At 47.8% G+C, this 19,566-nt stretch overlaps 2 protein-coding genes across 2 annotated transcripts; one reads left to right on the top strand and one right to left on the bottom strand.

Annotated features, from left to right (window-relative positions):
• Nucleotides 1–4,722: 4,722 nt before the first annotated feature.
• LOC143839164 (olfactory receptor 8D1-like) lies at nucleotides 4,723–7,196 on the bottom strand. Its single transcript, XM_077340989.1, has 2 exons — nucleotides 7,077–7,196; nucleotides 4,723–5,822 (listed from the first exon to the last, which is right to left on the bottom strand). Exon 2 carries the CDS (start codon nucleotides 5,802–5,804, stop codon nucleotides 4,845–4,847), a length of 960 nt encoding a protein of 319 aa, XP_077197104.1. The 5' UTR covers nucleotides 5,805–5,822; nucleotides 7,077–7,196; the 3' UTR covers nucleotides 4,723–4,844.
• Nucleotides 7,197–16,825: 9,629 nt separating this feature from the next.
• Nucleotides 16,826–17,880, top strand: LOC143839163 (olfactory receptor 5AP2-like). Its single transcript, XM_077340988.1, has one exon. It carries the CDS (start codon nucleotides 16,826–16,828, stop codon nucleotides 17,780–17,782), a length of 957 nt encoding a protein of 318 aa, XP_077197103.1. The 3' UTR covers nucleotides 17,783–17,880.
• The last annotated feature ends 1,686 nt before the right edge of the window (nucleotides 17,881–19,566 follow it).

Raw genomic sequence — 19,566 nt, 5'->3', positions numbered from 1 at the left:
TTTTTGTTTCTCCATGTAGGCCAAATTTTTAATCAAGAACTCCCCCGGTCAATGCTGTCCCACTTTACCAGTGTTAAAATCTGGTCACCTTACTCTAACCCTAATTCGTAGCTTTGCCTGGCGTAGACGGAAAAATGTCTGACAAACTGTCAAGATAGGAAAAGCGTGTTTCTTGCTCTGGTCCCTTCTTCTCAGCCACAGGATCTCTGTTTCAGGGGATTCAGATTCAGGTGGTTTTGTTCCCAGGAATTGGGTGGAATGTTTGGCTAGCCACTCATTAGAGGTAGAGCCAGGTGTCATCCATGTACCAGTGACAGTGTGCTGCCCTAGCCGGGCACACGCAGGGTTAGTGCAAGGGCAAGCACAGTTACCGAGTCCAGCAAGTTCAAAGCGTGTACCAGAGAGTAGTCAAAAGTCCAGTCTGGGTCTCATCAGGAATTGTTAGCTGACGAAGTCCAAAGGAGAACCGAAAGAGTTGTCGTTTATCTTTACCAAGGTCAAGCCAGGAATCAGTCAAACAGAGTTTTGCCAAAGCATCGGGGAGCAGGAAACCAGTCAAGGCAACGGGTGGACATGTGCACTAGGTTGCAGCCACACTGGGAAGCGATTCTGCTGTGCTTAAGAACAAGCTGAGCTGTCACACCAAGTAGCTGCACCTGGCACTCAGCCTTCCTCCGATGAATGAGCCCCACCTGAGCCCAACCTAGCTTGTTGCTTTCATCTAAGCCGAGCACTTGGCCTTCATGTTGCCAACGTTGTCCTCCTGCATTCCCTCCTGCGCTCTGGAGATAAGTCTGGGCTGTTCAGGGGTGTTGCTGCAGGCGGAGGTAATGCTGGTGCAGAGGGCATGGTGCTTGTCTGGCTGGGACCTGGTTGTGGCTCCCTATCGGGACTTGCCTCTCTAAGCAGCACCCTGCTGCTTTGCTCCAGCTCCTCCACTTCTTCCTCCGAGGGAGCTGGCAGAATAAACTCAGACAGTGGTCCAGAGGCACCAACTGGAGGCGGGGCCATGACAGACACCCAAGTCCAAAGCCCCAGACAAGTTGGCCTAGAGGGAGCATGAAGATGTTAACCAGTATCGGGGAGAGAATTGCACCTCCAGTAGCCCACATCGGAGTTGACAGGGGTGCAATTGTTCCTCCCGAATAGCAACCCTCTGTCCCTGACCTTGGAGAAAAGAGACCAGCCACTGCAAGCCCCCTGTACCGCTTTGATGAGCTACCATGTCAAACGCTAATGTGAGGTCTAATTCCACAAGCAGCACTGACCTACCTTGATCCAGCTACCTTTGGAGGTCATCCTATGATTCTACTTATCCTGATGCTTTAGACTGATTCTGCATTGAGCTGGGGTTGGCATAGGTGTCTATGGTCCCTTTCAACTCTGATTCTATAATTCCAAGATGCTTTGATTCTATTTCCTCCAGCCACTTTGGTACTTCTTTTGCCGTTCACCTTCCTGGCAAGTGACACATGCATTTATGGTTTTAAATTGGGTTTATTAGAGGGGTTTCTAATGGAAGTTGTATTGTTTTATATTTTATCTTGTTGGTTTTATTCTGTTACCCACCAGAAGATGCCTTGTCGCGAGAGGTGGGATATACATCCAATTATAAATCAATTAAAATTGTGTCCACCACTCATGAGGCTTGTTGGAGTCACAGTCCCTCCTCAGTATTCCCCTCCAAAGGTCACCACTGCCTTCTCACATCCCAGTGGGGCAGATGGAACCTCTTGCTGACTCAGCTGGTTGCTCTCCACTGACTACCCCAGACCTTGTTGGACTGAGCCCTTATGGATCCCAAGTACCTTCTGTACTAGCCCAATCTTCCTCTCCGCAGTGCTCAAAACTGTAATCTGAATCCACAACCTCTCAAAGATTCTTCATTAGCGATGCCTCCAGTCCATGCCAATGTTTCTTGTCCAACTGGAGCCTTGTCTTCCCAGCGAGCTCCTGGGAGGTTGAGGCTCCTGTTGCTACACAGAGATGTAAAGTCCTCCCACCCCAGCCCAAGTCTTGTGCCCATCACCATGTGGAGACTGTAATCCTGGGTGACCATCCCTGCAGTAGTCCCATGAGACTCTCATCTACACAGTTTGCACCTGGTGTGAGATTGTTTGTTTACTCCAAATAAAGCAAACCTTCTTGATGATAAGTTTCATTTATTAGAATAAAGTAAGCTGCTATGCCAAAGACAAAGTTAGAACTAACATTTAAATGACAGGGCACTACATATACGGTTCCCCATTGCTGAGATTAGGTCTGAGACCTGCAGGGAACATTTTCCCCACATGAATCTTGAAGTCCCTCAGCACAATTATCCTAAGGCACTGCAAGACTGATCTGGCCACCAACCCCAAGAGGTTCAGCATGGAACCTGCAGGTACATTAGGCAGTCAGCACCATAGCCAGTTGGCAAACTCTCCTCTGTGTGCCACACCTGGCCCACACATCATTATGGGGTTGGTGGAGCATAAAGTGCACTAATGGAGGAAGACTTCTGGATCAATACCACAACTGGCCTTTGGTCTGAAGGACCAAGTAGCCAGGTAGGGTACATTTTTCCAGGGCAACTGTTTCACCCTCCCTCACCCAGGTCTCAATCATGTATGGCAGTTCCATATTCAGCAGTGGCGTTATTTTTATAGACCCGGCATTACACAGCACTGTGAGTGTGAAAAAGTGTCACGAGGGACAGTCCAAGAGAACATGGGAAAGGCAGGCATCCATTAGAGCAATGCACCCTTACACGGGGGCAGGTGAAGAAGAAGCAGAAAAAGCCTTGCCAGATGGAGGAAGGGGAAAAACAGGAGGAGGTGGAAGGAGACTCAGTACACTGTAGTGGAATCTTCTCCCACTCCTGTGAAGGCTTAAGGGGGTGGCAGGTTACAGAGTATGAGCGATACGGTTCTGAGTGTCCTGCATAGTGCGGGGGGTTGGACTAGATGGAGGTCCCTTCCAATTTCTAATTGGATTTCTGATTCTAAATTCCAGTTTCTCAGTGGAACAGGCTTCCTTGGGAGGTGGTGGGTCCTCCATCTTTGGAAATTTTTAAGCAGAAGCTGGATAGCCATCTGATGGAGAGGCTGATTCTGTAAAGGCTCAAGGGAAGCCCATTGTAACGAGAAAAGATTTTTCAGTTATGTGAGGAGCAAACGTAAAGTAAAGGAGGCAATAGGCCCACTGTTGGGTGCAGATGGACAAACTCTAACAGAAGATACAGAGAAAGCACAAGGGCTTAGCGCCTATTTTACATCTGTTTTTCATAGAATCATAGAATCATAGAGTTAGAAGGGGCCATACAGGCCATCTAGTCCAACCCCCTGCTCTACGCAGGATCAGCCCTAAGCATCCTAAACCATCCAAGAAAAGTGTGCATCCAACCTTTGCTTGAAGACTGCCAGTGAGGGGGAGTTCACCACCTCCTTAGGCAGCCTATTCCACTGCTGAACTATTCTGACTATGACATGTTTTTTCCTGATATATAGCCTATATTGTTGTACTCGAAGTTTAAACCCATTACTGCGTGTCCTCTCTTCTGCAGCCAACAGAAACAGCATCTTGCCCTCCTCCAAGTGACAACCTTTCAAATACTTAAAGAGGGCTATCATGTCCCCTCTCAACCTCCTTTTCTCCAGGCTGAACTTTCCCAAGTCCCTCAACCTATTTTCATAGGGCTTGGTCCCTTGGCCCCAGATCATCTTTGTCGCTCTCCTCTGCACCCTTTCAATTTTATTTACGTCCTTCTTGAAGTGAGGTCTCCAGAACTGCACACAGTATTCCAGGTGTGGTCTGACCAGAGCCATATACAATGGGACTATGACATCTTGTGATTTTGATGTGATGCCCCTGTTGATACAGCCCAAAATGGCATTTGACTTTTTTTACCGCTGCATCACACTGCCTGCTCATGTTTAGTTTACAATCCACAAATACCCCAAGGTCTCGTTCACACACAGTGTTACCTAGAAGCATATCCCCCATCCAGTAGGCATGTTTTTCATTTTTCTGACCCAGATGCAGAACTTTACACTTATTTTTATTAAATTGCATCTTGTTCTCATTTGCCCATTTTCCCATTGTGTTCAGATCTCGTTGAACTCTGTCTCTATCTTCCGGAGTATTTGCCAGTCCTCCCAATTTGGTGTCATCTGCAAACTTGATGAGTAGTCCCTCCACCCCCTCATCTAGATCATTAATAAATATGTTAAAAAGTACCGGGCCGAGAACCGAGCCCTGAGGTACCCCGCTACTCACCTCTCTCCAGTCTGATGAAACACAGGCCAAAGGGTTTAGGCACAGGCCAAAGGATTTAGGCATATATATAGATGGCAGTAGCCAAAGGATAGTGTCTGGGTGGCAGGTTGACATGAATAGAGAGGTTGTTGAGAGGCATTTAGCTGTACTGGATGAGTTCAAATGAGTTCAAATCCCCTGGGCCGGATGAAATGGGTATACCTGTTGTTCCCCACAATGAGCCCTTGTATTGAAGTGGTGGATAAATAAATAAATAAATAAATAAATAAATAAATAATAAGCTGTTCTCACCTCCTCCTATTGAGAGAGGCATTAAACAGTGTACAGTGTCGTCTTCCTTATGGTTATTAGTTTTTGTTTTTTTATTCTTTTGACTTTCTTACTTTCTTAATTTGATTGATTGCATAGTGCATTCTTCATATTCCAGTATGCAGTTTTATTGAGTTTCATTCAGCTAGGGAAACTGTACCTTACTTTTTACTTCAATATGACCCACAATAGCAAAATAATTGTCCAGTCAGCAGGACAGAACACAGTTCTAAATCTAAGTAGCTTTCAAGGCAAACACAAAACATCTCCCATTTGCCCTAATTTATAGTGTGGTGGTGATGTCTGAAGTCCCTCTGGCTTCTGACAACTTTCTTCAAGGCCCCGTTCACCTCCTTGTTGCGGAGGCTGTAGATGAGGGGGTTCACAATTGGGGTGATTATGCAGTACATGGTGGAGATGAGAGTGTCAGTCTCCAAGGAGTAACCAGCACTCGGACGGTTGTAGTTCAATACTGCATTTCCAAAGTAAATTATGACAACAATGAGGTGAGAAGCACAGGTGGAAAAAGATTTGCGCTTGCCAGCGGTGGAACGAATCTTCAAGATAGAGGACAGGATGAAGCAGTAGGAGAGCATGGTGAAAAGGAAGGGAACCCCTCCCACAAAAAAACTTGCTATGCGGATTGCCACTTCATTGATGTGGACATCATTACAAGCAATTCCAACAAGTGGGGGGACATCGCAAAAGATGTGATGAATCTGGTTGACTCCACAAAAGGACAACTTGGTGCTAAGAACTGTATGAAGAGTCGCATTTAGGAAGCCCCAGATCCAAGTGGCAAAGGCGAGGATGGTGCATACCTCAGAGTTCATGAGGTGGGAGTAATGCAAAGGTTTACAAATGGCAGCATAGCGGTCAAAGGCCATGACACCCAGCAGTGCTCCCTCTGTCCCAGTGAAAGAGCCCAGGAAGAACAGCTGGGTCAGGCATTGGTTGTAGGAGATGGTTTGTTGTTTGAACAAGAAGTTCACCAGGATCTTGGGGACTGTGACGGAGGAGGTGCAAATATCTAAGCAGGAGAGGTGGCTGAGGAAGTAATACATGGGAGTATGGAGGCTGGAATCCAGCTGAATCAGAATAAATATCATGAGGTTCCCCAGTAGAGTGAGCAAGTAGATTGCTAGGAATGACAGGAAGAGGTAGAGTTGGCTGTTTGGAAAACCAGAGAAACCCAGGAAGACAAATTCCACCACTAGCGTCTGATTCCTCACTCCCATTGAGAGCTCAGAATTCACCTGCATGGAAAAAGATGCAACTGAGAGATATTGCTTGAGATGTGCATTTCGGATGTCTCCAAGCTGCTTGAATCTCAACGGTATCATAGACATTTTTAAGAACTGGAGTTCTTGGACTCCTACACCACATAGATACTGAAGTGTTAGTGATCCATGAATTCTTTTCTGGTTTCTCCCTCCCTAAACTAAAACTGCTCTCTCCGGCTTCCCTGGCCGCAAAAGAGACAAGACCATCCCTCCGTTCTTCCCTACCTGTCCTTTCATCTACTGCCTTTAATACATTTGATCTCTCCCTTGTTTGATGAATAAGGGATTCATGACATTCTCCTCGGTTGGTTCTCTCCCAATTTGTATGTTGACCCTAGTCCCAGACCCATGGAATGCTCATCATGGTTATATCAGTGCCCTCCAAGACTGTAAACATATCTAGAGGATCTGTAAGGCAGAGCTGTTCCTGAGCCTCCGGGGAGGGCGGTATATAAGTATGATAAATAAATAAAATAAATAAATAAATAAAATAAGACCAAATAGATCGTGTCCTCTGTCCCTGAAAATCTATCCACCCAAGAATAATCCAGCCAGCTCTGTTTAGTTCCTTATAAATGATTTTAATCAATGCTCAAATGGCTTAATCGATTTATACAAACTAAATTTATAGATTTATTTATGGATGTTCTATATGTAAATTTGTACTGAATGTTTTTATATAAATCTGTGACTGTTTCTAAAGCCTGTTGTTTCTACCCTGAGCCATCTGGGGGAACTGGGGGATTTCAAAATAAAATTGATTGATCGTAATGATCATACAATGTTTGAAAAAGGGGTGGTGGTGGAACAGGCTTGCTTCAGCCAGCAGACCCTATTTTGCTTTGCCCAACTACTGGAGAGTCGGTCAGTCAGTCAGTCAGTCAGTCAGTCTCTCCCTCCCTCCCTCCCTCTCTCCCTCTCTCTCATTCAGGTAGCACCACCTCCACTAACCTTTTTGTGGATTCCCTGCAGAAAGAGTCAGAACTACCAGCTTCCCCTCTCAGCTCTGAGTGCTTGCCTCTGTGTCTCCTGCTGCCCATCACATGGCAGCCATGAAACACAATTTATTTTGGGGTGCACCTGTGGGGGAATAGCTGCCAGCCTCACTTTCTTCCAAGGGCTTCTCTTTTCTCTTTTTGCAAAGACAGTGGGTGGGGCCTATGTGGCTCAGAGAACCACTATCATCACCCAAAGTTATTAAAGATTTATTTAAAATGAAATATTTACCAAAATAGCACAGCATCTGATTCTCCAATCCTCTACACAAAACCAGCTGGGTGACTTTGTGCTTGTCACAGTTCTGTTAGAGCTTTTATTGCAGGGCTATTCTCTTAGAGCGCTTTCAGCTCCACCTCCCTCGCTGGATCTCTGTGGTGGGGAGAGGAAGGGGTAGGGGTTTATAAGCCACTTTGGGATTGCTTTAGTTAGTATCAAGCAGGACATTAAAAATAGCCCGTCTGTTTCTCTTCTGTATTTTCCCTCTCTTCCCAAACCTTCCTCTCTATCTCTACCCTGAATACATGACATTAAAAAGGCACAGATTATCTACCTACCTGCATACCTACTATATGGAAGAGTTACACACAGGAAGCATAAAATAAAATACATATCGAAATTGGTACAATAGATAGGAAAACTGATTGGGCAATCCCCCTGAATATTAATATCTAAATTTTCAACCAGTCAATTGCAGCTGGGGAGAGTTCAAAGAGCTCCACCACATCTCCCTGGAAAGCACAACTCCCACATGCCTGTGACAGATGGAAAACTGTTGGGCAGGTTGCACCACAATTGCTTTTGGGTCCTGGTATTTTGCCCCATTTGAACAACATGTTTGTGCAATGGCTAAAGCCTGTTTATATCCCATTAGCCCTCTTCCATAGTTGACATGGAATGTCAGATCCCTTCCAAAGGAACCCTTGACAGGATCCCAGCATTTCTTTGCATTTCTTTTCTTGTGTCTGCTCCTCCCTCTCCTTCCTTCTCTCAAATTCCTTCTCTCATCCACCCCACTGGTGACATTTTGCCTGTCCTTGTAACAGTTTTCACTGGAGGGCTGTTCTGCTTATTTTACTTGGGATAGCAGAAATGCATTTTAAGCAACTAATAACAATGCATTGCTGTTATTTTTTCAGGCATTATCTTGACTGCAGTAATTTAAGCTGCAAAAGTGACAAAACCACAAGGGGTCATTCTTTGTCCCATTCCACTGCACAATTCCTAAATCTGAACAAACCATAGTTCAGGAAGGCTCCCCAGGTGTGTCTGCTATCAGTCAAGGGGCTCTTTTCCTTCGAGCATATTGGGAGGGGGATTTCCTGGGGCCTGGGAAAAGGGTGGATACCAAAAAAGGTTCTTACCTTTGCATACAGATGACAAGTTAGGATAGGATTCTTCCTCCACCTGCTCCTCCAGGCTTTTGATTCCAGTTCATCCTATGAATAAGATGAGAGCAATTTAGCCTAAGGATTTCATGATGGTAGCCCCGGCATGTGGAACTACAGACCTCAAAGTCCTTTCTCTGCCACCAGCAGGAAGCCTCTGGTGCCCTAGAGAAGCCAGAGGTATCCAAAACTGAGAGGGTTAGCATGTGGAAATAAGCTGGCTCCAAAATCTACTCAATTTAGAACATGGATGGCAAGTCAAGGCAGGCTTCCTCCTCTTCCAGGCTTTTGGTTCCTCCTCGTCCTTTTTGCAAGGGGAGAGTGTCGCCTACCAATTTCATGCTGTGAAACCTACACTAGATCTCCAAGGCTTCTTTTCAACACCAGCATAAAGTCTCTGCTGCCTTAGAGCAGCTCAAGATCCAAAACTGATGGAGGGCAGATTTCTTGTCTTATGTTCAGGGTCCTTTGGGATGTGCCTGGCTTGAAAACCCTCAGGCATGAAGTTTAGTGGCTGGAAGCCCTGAGGATTTGTCTGGATTGTGTCAGGGGAGAGGAAGGTAATTTGTACCCAGAGGCAAGTGCTGAACGTACTGAGGGCTGGACTAGTGATTTTATCCTAACTCTAACCTAAGGAGACCAGATTGTCCCACTTTTGGAGGGACATCTGGGGGTACCTGGCAAATTGTACTTACGTTGAAATTAAAATATATATATTACAAAACTATTTTTGCGTTCTATCCGTTCTACAAAACTTTTTGTTTCTCCATGTAGGCCAAATATTTAATCAAGAACTCCCCCGGTCAATGCTGTCCCACTTTACCAGTGTTAAAATCTGGTCACCTTACTCTAACCCTAACTAGTAGCTTTGCCTGGCGTAGACGGAAAAATGTCTGACAAACTATCAAGATAGGAAAAGCGTGTTTCTTGCTCTGGTCCCTTCTTCTCAGCCACAGGATCTCTGTCTTCAGGGGATTAAGCTTCAGGCGGCTTTGCTGTCCAAAAATTTGGCTGGAATGTTTGGCTAGCCACTCATTAGAGTTAGAGCTGGGTGTCATCCATGTACTGGGTGTCATCCGTGACACTGGGTGTCATCCGTGTTAGCCACCGGGCAAGTTGAGCTGAACCGGGATGGGTGTCGTTGGGGTAGAGGTTCCTGTGGAAGACCTTCGCTCCCCTCCTCTCCTGTGGATCACACACTCTCCGCCGTTCCTGAGAGTCCCTCAGCGCGCCCCCTAGCACGCCCCCTGACAACATTGTGGCTGAACGGGCAGAAAAAATGGCGTGAGGAAACCACAAGCCCACTGGTGAAAAGACCTGCTCCCTACCTGGCCTCGGAGCTGACCTGGCTCCCCTGCGTGGATGCCACGGTAAAGGAGAGTCGCTTGAGAGCGGCTGGAGTCCCAGAGCTGGTTGCGGGAGCCGGAAGACAACCAGGGCAGTGATTGGGGGATCATCACTGGGAGAGGATGAGGGATAGAATTAGGCTCAGCTGAGTTGGGGAGGTTGACCCACTGGGCAGAGAGAACCCCTGGTTCAGGTGGGATCTCACTGGGTGGCTAAACCCACCTCACTAGCTGCTAGGGTAGGTGGGTGAGGGGAGTGGGGTTGGGAGGGACTAGATTAGAGTGGGCCGGGAGGGTTAGGGTGGGTGGAATGCAGCTAGGGAAGCTAGCTTAGGAGTACAATAGGATCCTCTATCGGGGAGCGGAGAGTGGGGCTATGGATGGGGAGTTGTTCTCTGGGGGGGGCTCAAACTGGGGCCAGGATTCCAACAATCATGGGTCAAGGGTGCTATGGCTGGGGGACGAGGTTGGACAAGAGAAGGGTTGGGAGTGCTGGTGTCTCGTTTAGGGCCCAGCCGTGGAGACACGGCCAGTGCCCTGGGTGCGCTCAATTCCCTTCTAACCTCCGTCCCATCCCAATAGATGTGAGGGTGGAGGCTGGGGGAGAAAAGGGTCCGACATTGGTCTTGTGCATCGCAAGGTCGATTAAGAACAAGGCTGCAACTCTGCAGCACTTCTTCGCAGAGTCGATGGCGGACCTTGCGTGCGTGACCGAGACCTGGGTAAAGAAGGGAGAGTCGGTGGCCTTAAGAGATCTGCCCCCCCAGGCTACTCAGTCCTCCACCAATCTCGGACTTACAAGAGGGGAGGGGGGGTGGCAATCCTGGTCCAGGAGGCTTTCGCCTACAGGGCTCTCCTGGGGCCTGAAATCGGGGGAGTGGAGTGTTTCGGTATTGGATGGGGCGCGGTCGAGAACTTGGCCATCTGGCTAGTCTACCGTCTGCCCAACGTGCCACCAGATGCCCTTCCCCGCCTGCTGGAGGCAGCGGCCGCCTGGGCGCTGCAGTTTCCCAGGCTTTTAATCCTGGGTGACTTCAATGTTCATACGAAAGCGCTGTCTTCAGGACTTGGCCGAGACCTGGTGTCTTCCATGGCAACACTGGGGCTCTCGCAATTTGTTACCGGCCCTACCCATCACGCCGGCCACACACTCGATCTGATTTTGGGTGCTGGGATAGAGGTGGTTCTGGATGCAGCCTTGGCTGTGCCATGGTCAGACCACTATGCCCTGCGGGCTCGGCTCAGGATACCACCCCCTCCCCAGTTGGGCGGCTGGTGGATTTTTGCCCGCCCGCGAAGACTTATGGACCCGATTGGATTCCAGAATACTCTGCGGGACCCGATGCCTCCAGGCAACTCACTGGCGGCCTGGGTGGAGGACTGGCAGTCCCACCTGATGGCTGCTATAGATGAGATCACCCCTAAGCGTCCTCTCTGCCCTCGATTCAAATGGGCTCCCTGGTATACCTGGGGACTCCAGGAGAAGAAAAGGGAAGTGAGACGACTGGAGCGAGTGTGGCGGAAGACTCGTGATGAGGTTACAAGAGCATCTTATCGCACGCTTATGACAGCATACGAGATGGCGGTGAAAGTGGCTAAATGAGAGTTTTTTGCCATGGAAACCGCGTCCGCAAGCTCTTGCCCGGCCCAACTATTCAGGGTAGTTAGATCACTCACCACCCTTGCGGGGCGCCAAAATACTGGACATTTGGCTGTGAGGCATTTGTGAGCCATTTTGCAGATAAAGTCTTGTCACTCCATCGCAACTTTCCCACCACAATTAATACACCAAATGAACTGGAGACCTGTTGGCCGCCTTTGGTAGTGAGGTTTGATGGCTTCAGGCAGCTCTCTCTTCCTGAAGTGGACAAGTTGCTGGGATCAGTCAGGGCGACCACTTGCTCCCTTGACTCCTGCCCCTCCTGGCTCCTCAAGGGAGGTGGCCAGGGGATAGGAGGCCAGCTCAGAGACATCATCAACTCCTCCCTAAGTTTGAGGGACTTTCCTGAGCGGCTAAAGGGGGCAGTGGTTCGCCCTCTCCTAAAAAAATCTACACTGGACCCGCAGGACCCTGCCAACTATCACCCAGTATCGCATCTGGTGTTCCAGGTCAAGGTGGTGGAGAGGGCTGCGGCTGACCAGCTCCTGCCATTCTTGGAGAAAACTTCGGCACTCGATCCATATTAGTTGGGCTTCCGTCCTGGCCACGGGGTGGAGACGGTGTTGGTCGCCCTTTTGGATGATCTCCGTCACCAGATGGACAGAGTGGGTTGACTGTGCTGGTCCTTTTGGACCTATCAGCAGCCTTTGACATCGTGGATCACGACCTTCTGATCTACCGCCTCACCATGACTTGTGCTGGATACGCTCCTTTCTCCAGAACTGGACCCAGAGGTTTGCAGTGGGGGAAGAGTTCTCGTGTCCCTACAGACTCCCTTGTGGGGTACCACAGGGCGCAGTCCTCTCCCCTATGTTATTTAACATCTTTATGCACCCTCTGGCCCAACTGGTATGGAGGTTTGAGCTGGGTTGCCACCAGTACGCTGATGATAACCAGCTCTATCTTTTCATGGACGTCTACCCGGACGCCCCTCAGGAACCATTCACCAGATATTTGGAAGCAGTGACTGAATGGTTTGAGCAGAGTCACCTGAAACTCAACCCCTCCAAGACGGAGGTCCCTGTGGCTGGGAGGCAGAGGGCAGGACCTGGCAGCGCGCTTACCCACCCTGGCAGGAGCACAACTTACCATCGCGCCCCAGGCCAGGAATCTGGGGGTGACCATCGATGCCTCCCTGTCTAGGGAGGCTCAGGTCAAGAGAGTAGCGGGTCAGGCATTTTTCTATTTTCGCCAGGCCCGACTACTAGTGCTCTACCTGTCCCCTGACCACTTGGCTACAGTGATCCATGTTTTCTATATTCTATATATTTGTGTTTTAAATGCCGTTGTTAATGTCCTGATTTCTTAATGCAGACTTTTTGTTTGTTTGCTTGTTTTATTAGATTTCTATTCCGCCCTTTTGCCAACACACAGGGTAGATTTCAGTAATAAAAGCTCTCATAGAAAAATTGGAGCTTCACCACCTCATGGCCTCAAACATGACAATGAATTAGCTGCATATCTTGAAATGAGATGAGATGCATCTGTGAACTTGCTTAAAATGAGCTGCCTTCTGAGCAGCTGCGATGACTTGTGCACACCAGGGAGCATTTCCCACTGGGGGCCCTTAAATCACATTTTGGTGAACTGTATTGAGCATGGGGAAAGTCTGCCAGCTTTGCGTTAATATACAATATTGAATATTATAAAATTGTCTGGGTAAGTTTATGTTAAGTAAAAATGCTATTTTATTTTTCAGCTGAAGAAGCAAAAATCTGCGAAACCAATACTTAATATCGGTATATTGTTACTGATAATAAAGAAATACGGTACGAAGCCCTGGCTGGAGGGAAAGGCATGTGCTCTTTAGAAGAGATTCCCTTTGCAGGTCTGAATTCCTGCCGGCAGTTCAGCAGGCCACAAGAATTCAAAACCCCAGAATGCAACCCACATCATGCCTCATACTAGGACCAGCCCAATGGCGTGGAAGAGAAATTCAGGACAGGGAGTGGACTGGGGGAGTAAACTTAAGACAAAAGCACCAGTCCAGCCTGTAGCATGTTTACATATTCCACACGTGCCCCTGGGTACAAATTACCTTTCTCTCCCCTGACAACCCAGAGAAATCCTCTCAGCTTCCAGCCACTTCACTTCACAGCCTGAGGGCTTCAGGAACGTCCCAAAGAGCCGTAAACCCCTGCCCTCCAGGTGGCAAACCTTTTGTATACCTCTGAGTGCTCTAGGGCAGCTAAGACAGGCTTTTGAGATATAGTGAAGGTTCCACGTCTTGGGGCAACCATGCAGAAGCATCCTGAACTCTTTAGGCTAAGCTGCTCCCCTCTTATGAACAGGATCCAGAAGCCTGGAGGAGGAGGAGGAAGAGGAGGGATCTCACCTTGACTTGCCATCCGTGTGCAAAGGTGAGTAGTTTTTTGAAGCCAGCATATTTCCAGGTGTCGGACAATCCCCCTCCCAACACCCTGGCAGGAAAAGAGGTGGCTTCTCGAGCCCCTTAACTGAGCAGCCACTCCAGGGGAACCTTCCTGACCTGTGGCTTGTTCTGGTTTAAGAACTGTGCAGTAGAATGGAAGGTCGACCACAGCTGTTTTCCCTAAGATAATCAGATATTCCAAAGGATGACAGTTCGTGTTTTTGCCATTTCAGCAGCTTAAATTTATGCAATCAAGGTAGTGCAATGCTATTATTTGCTTAGAATATGTTTCTGCTTGTCCCAAAGGCGATCCTGGTGCAGCCCCCCAAACTGTTTTCCATCTGTCACAGACATGTGGGAGTTGTGTTTTCAAGGGAGATGTGGTGGAGTTCTTTGAACTCTCCCCAGCTGCAACCGAGTGGATTGATGATTTAGAGCAGGCTTTCTCAACCACGGTTCCAGGAAACTCTGGGGTTTCTTCACAGCCATGGAAGGGGTTCCCAAATGGGTGGGAGTTGTTCTTTAAAATATATTTTAAAATGATTTAAACATGGATTGGGTGATATGACCACATATGGTCATGTTGACCCCACCACCCCTCCTGATATGCCCAATCACGGGCCTGGAGGGGTTGGGGAAGGGGGGGTCCTGGGGGAGAGTGTATATAGCTCCACTTCCCAACCATGTTCTGCACGATTCCACCACTTCTGGGGTTTCTTGAAGCCTGAAGGATGTTTCAGGGGTTTCTCAACAGTAAAAAAGTTGAGAAAGGCTGATTTAGGGGGATTGTCCAGTTAGTCTGCTTACCTATTATACCAACCTGGTCACCCACTTTCTATTATTACATTCTACCTGCATATAACTCTTCCATATGATAAATAAATAGCAATAAGGTGAGTGATTTGTTCCCTTTTCAGGTCATATACTCAGAGGAGAGACAGAGAGAAGAGATTGGGAAGGGAGAGGAAAAGAACAGAGGAGAACTAGAAGACCTGTTTTTGTGATCCACTTTATACTTTCCAAAGTGGCTTACAAACCCCTTTTTCTTCCACTCCCTGTGAGGTAAGTGAGGCTGAGAGAGCTTTGAAAGAACTGCTCTGCCAGAACACCTCTGATTTTTAAACTGCCCTCCTGGTGGGCCAGCTCAAGGCAGTTCACAACAGACATATAGACAGGAAGGAGAGTCCTGTAAGTTGTTAGGAAGTGGTTCTTTGACTGAGCCTGACCTGGTCAATATGGATGGAGAACTTGAGGTGATGAGATCTGGTAACCATGAAGAAGCTCTTTTTTGCATGGAGTCCATCAGAGAAACAAGATCTCACCTGAGGCAGGCAGCCATTGACCATATGCTCACCTGGGGAGTGGAAACAAAGTTTAAAGTACTGGAGACTCAGGAAATATCTACAGTTTCGTAAGTTATATGAACCTGTCCTATTTCTAGTGTGGCATGTCTAGTGAGAGACGCATAAAGGTTGAAATGTATCCAATTTCATTTGAAATCTCTTGCTCAACCAGATGCTGTTTAAAGAAATATTTATTATTATTATTATTATTATTATTATTATTATTATTATTATTATTATTATTATTATTATTATTATATTTATAGCCCGCCACTCCCTTGCGGCTCGTGGCGGGTAACAATATCACAAATCCCCATTAAAACCCCATTATAACTGTGGATGCTTGTAGTAGTTCTCTGTATCACATACCAGGGGTAGTCAACCTGTGGTTCTCCAGATGTTCATGGACTACAATTCCCATGAGCCCCTGCCAGCGTTTGCTGGCAGGGGCTCATGGGAATTGCAGTCCATGAACATCTGGAGGACCACAGGTTGACTGTCCCTGACATAGACATCACCCCACAATCTTGGAAATGCTATCAGAAAAGGGAAGCCCTAGGAAGGAGGGAAGTTGGCCATTGGCATGCTGCTATTCCTCAAGGGGCATACCTGAAAATAAATTCTGCGGTGGTGGCCATGTGCCGGGCAGCAGGAGACACAGAGGCAAGCTGGAGAAGGGAAGGCAGGAGTTCTGAACTTCTCAGCCGGAAATCCCATTAAAAGTCAAGGGTTGCCGTGTGACCCAAGAGAGAGAGACAGAAGAGGAGCCTCCCCAGGAGTTGTCACCCCCTTGGATTGGACAGAGCGGACTAAAGTCTGGAGGCCAAAGCAAACCCATTCCACCCCCCCTATTCAATTATTTATATTATATTTATAGTTGGATTTATATACCGCCGTTCACCAAAAGGTCTCATGGCGGTTCACAATAAAACATAAAATCAAAGTAAAATCACATAAAACCCCATAAATACCCCGTTATTACAATAAAAAAGATGGCATTCAATTAGTGCATGGCCATTACAATCAATCTATTTTATTTTTACATCCCACCTTTCCCCTAAACGGCTCAGGATGGATAACAGCAGGTTTTAAAAGCAGTCATTCCAGATTTACATAACACCAGTACAAATTGACATATAGAACATTCATCAAGTGTACCCTTAAGTTTGGTTTTCAAAAATGTTTTACGCCATTTGAACTTTGATTAGAATAGTTTCTCAGGGGGCTAGTTGGTGTTGGATGGATTTTTCTTGGGCGGATGGATTTTAGGCCACCATCTATTTGGTCTTAGTTCTGGGCCCAACCATAGGCCTGGTAGAACATAGCAGGGTTTAAGTTCTGGATGACCCTCACCTCACCAGGATGAACATTGCACTGGGCAGGGGCCAGTGCCGAAAGACAGATGGGGGGGAGCCGATGAAGGAGGTCATGAAACCATTGCTCATCAAGCAAGGGATGAATAAGCTGCATGCAAGGCAACTGAGGTACCCAGGATGGGGAGGACATGAGGACACCTTGTCTCTTCAGTACTGAGAAGGTTATCAGGGATACTGGAGAGAGCAATTTTAGCTGAGTAGGGAGAGAGAAACTCGAAAAGAAGCCATGAATCACAACCAGGATCTAGGAAACACATCCAGGATCCATATGGAATAGTGTTTGTTTATTGTTTATGTTTATATTCTGCCGTTCTCAGCACAGCTGTCTCGCAGCAGATCACAACATATATTCCAAGAACCAGGAACCATCTTCCACATGACCGACTTTAATATGAACAAGAATCGTGTTGCTTGGGGGCATCTCAAATGCACATCTCATGCAAGATGTCTTCTCCCAGTTGAGTCTTTTTCCTTGCAGGTGACTTCTGGACTCTCCATGGGAATGAGGAATCAGACGCAAGTGGTGGAATTTGTCTTCCTGGGTTTCTCGGGTCTTCCAAACAGCCACATCTACCTCTTCCTGCCGTTCCTAACCATCTACTTGGTCACCATGCTGGGCAACCTCATGATACTGATTTTAATTCAACTGGACGCCAGCCTTCATACACCCATGTATTACTTCCTCAGCCATCTCTCCTGCTTAGATATTAGCCTCTCCTCCGTCACAGTCCCCAAGATCCTGGTGAACTTCTTGACCCAGCAACAAACTGTCTCCTACAATCAGTGCCTGGCCCAGATGTATTTCCTGATTTCTTTCACAGCGACAGAGGCAGCACTGCTGGCTGTCATGGCCTTTGACCGCTATGCCGCCATCTGTAAACCTTTGAATTACTCCCGCCTCATGAACTCAAAGGTGTGCACCATCCTAGCCTTTGCCACCTGGGTCTGGGGCTCCCTAAATGCCACTCTTCATACAGCTCTCAGCACCAGATTGTCCTTTTGTGGAGTCAACCAGATTCATCACATCTACTGTGATCTCCCCCCACTGATGAAAATTTCTTGCAGTGATCTGCATCTCAACAAGCTGGCAGTCCACATAGCAAGCATTTTTGTGGGTGGAGCTCCCTTCCTTTTCACCATTCTCTCCTACTGCTTCATCGTGTCCTCCATCCTGAAGATTCGTTCCACCGCCGGCAAGCATAAAGCTTTTTCCACCTGTGCTTCTCACCTCATTGTTGTTGTTCTTTACTTTGGAAATGCACTAGTGAACTACAACCGTCCAAGCACTGGTTACTCCTTGGTGACGGATACTGTGATCTCCACCATGTTCTGCATAATCACCCCTATTCTGAACCCCCTCATCTACAGCCTCCGCAACAAGGAGGTGAACGGGGCCCTGAAGAAGGTTGTCAGAAGTTGGAGGACCTCTAAACATCCCCTCACTTCATATTAGGGTGTTTTGTATTTCCCTGGAAAGCTATTTAGCTTTAGGACAATGTGAACTGTGCTGCTAACTGGACTACTATTTTGCTATCATGGTCCTTCTTGAAGTCATAAGGAAGACACCGGTTTAGAAACAAATTAAATTGTGCACTGGAACATGAAGACCGTTCTACACGATAAGCCAATGCCAAAAACTAAGAAAGCAAGAAAGACAAAGAAAGGGAATGAAAACTTAGAGCCCTAGGAAAGAGCACACGACACACAATATTTCTTTATTGCCTGTCTCAGTAGGTGGGAATAGCTTATGCCAGGGGTGGTCAAACTGCGGCCCTCCAGATGTCCATGGACTACAATTCCCGTAGTCCATGGACATCTGGAGGGCCGCAGTTTGACTACCCCTGGCTTATGCAATCATATCATTTGGGTAACTTCTGGAGAGTCCCAAGACCCTTGACTGCCAAACACAGCTCTCTCTCCAGATTCAGTAGCACACAAGACATCACCAGACACTGAGCCCTTTCTCTCAGCAGTGCTATATTCTTCGTGTTTACCAACAGTGGGTTCAAAGGATGCGGGGGGAGATCATTAGGACAGTGAGTGTGACATAGTGCCATGAAGAAATGTCTGAGAGAACGTATGAAAGGAAGGCACCCATGAAAGTAATACAGCCTTATGCTCTAACAGGTAATGAGAATCATAGAATCAGAGTTGGAAAGGACCTCCATGGTCATCTAGTCTAACCCCCTGCAGAATGCAGGGAATTCAAAAAGCCTTCCCAGAAGAAGGGAGAGGAAGAACAAGAGGTGGTGGAGGGGAAAGGTTTCATTTGGCTTCGATTGATTCGATTCAGCAATGCCAAGGACCGTGTTGGGGTCTTTAAATGCCTCCTTGTCAGGCCTTTCCAGCTGCAGAAGGCTCATCACAGCCTGGGAAGGGAGCAAAGAGCTGCCAAACAGCTGATCCTCAGGATCAGCTGCTTGGGAGTGATTTCAATGCCCCCCTCCCACCCAGAGCCTTCCTGGGCAGCAGAGACTCGGCTGCGTGGGAACGGCCTACAGGGGGAGAAGAGGCATCCTCCCTGACCCTTAAAGAGCTGGCTGCCAGCTGGGATCAGGTGGGGTGGGCACAGCCATGGTGGCCGCTGGAGAGCACCAAAGTTGAGCTGGTGGCAGAGTGGCAGGGCAGCCCCGAGGAAGCAGCCGGGGAGGAGTCGTGGCGCGGTACTGACTGATCTAAGGACCGCTACCGGTCCCCGGACCAGGGGCTGGGGACCACTGCTTTAGGATGCTTTGGGCTGATCAGGGGGTTGGACTAGATGGCCTGTGTGGCCCCTTCCAACTCTATGATTCTGTGATTCTGGAGTCGAATGGTCAGCCGTAAGGAGGGTTCCCTAAGAACAGCAGTCCAAGGTCAAAGGTGCAGCAACAGAGCAGATCAAAGTAAAAGGGGCTTAGATGGCCCTGACCTCTTTGTCCTTCTGGCTCTCTTGCTCCCTCCGAATTCTGCAAACTCATTGGAAGAGACCTCACAGGGTCCATTCCTTCCAATAAAAACAACCCTGGGGAAAGTGAACTCCAAGGGGGAAAGCTGTTCTGCCTTAGGATACCAATAAGTCCCTGTAGTAGTGTTGGATCCTGATAGATTCACTGGTACACGTCTGACAAGGCAGGAGCGACACCACAGGAAATGCGCAATCTCCTTGTGTGGCTGCCATTTGGATCCACGCAAGGTTGGCTGGAGAGAAAGGCACATCCTCCGGGACACTTTTAAAAAGAGACTCCCGTTGATAGCTGT

The sequence above is a fragment of the Paroedura picta genome, chromosome 5 (genome assembly GCF_049243985.1).
Source record: "Paroedura picta isolate Pp20150507F chromosome 5, Ppicta_v3.0, whole genome shotgun sequence".
Lineage (NCBI taxonomy): Eukaryota > Metazoa > Chordata > Lepidosauria > Squamata > Gekkonidae > Paroedura > Paroedura picta.
Note: the sequence above shows the minus strand (reverse complement) of the source record. Positions and strands in the feature narration are given on the sequence as shown.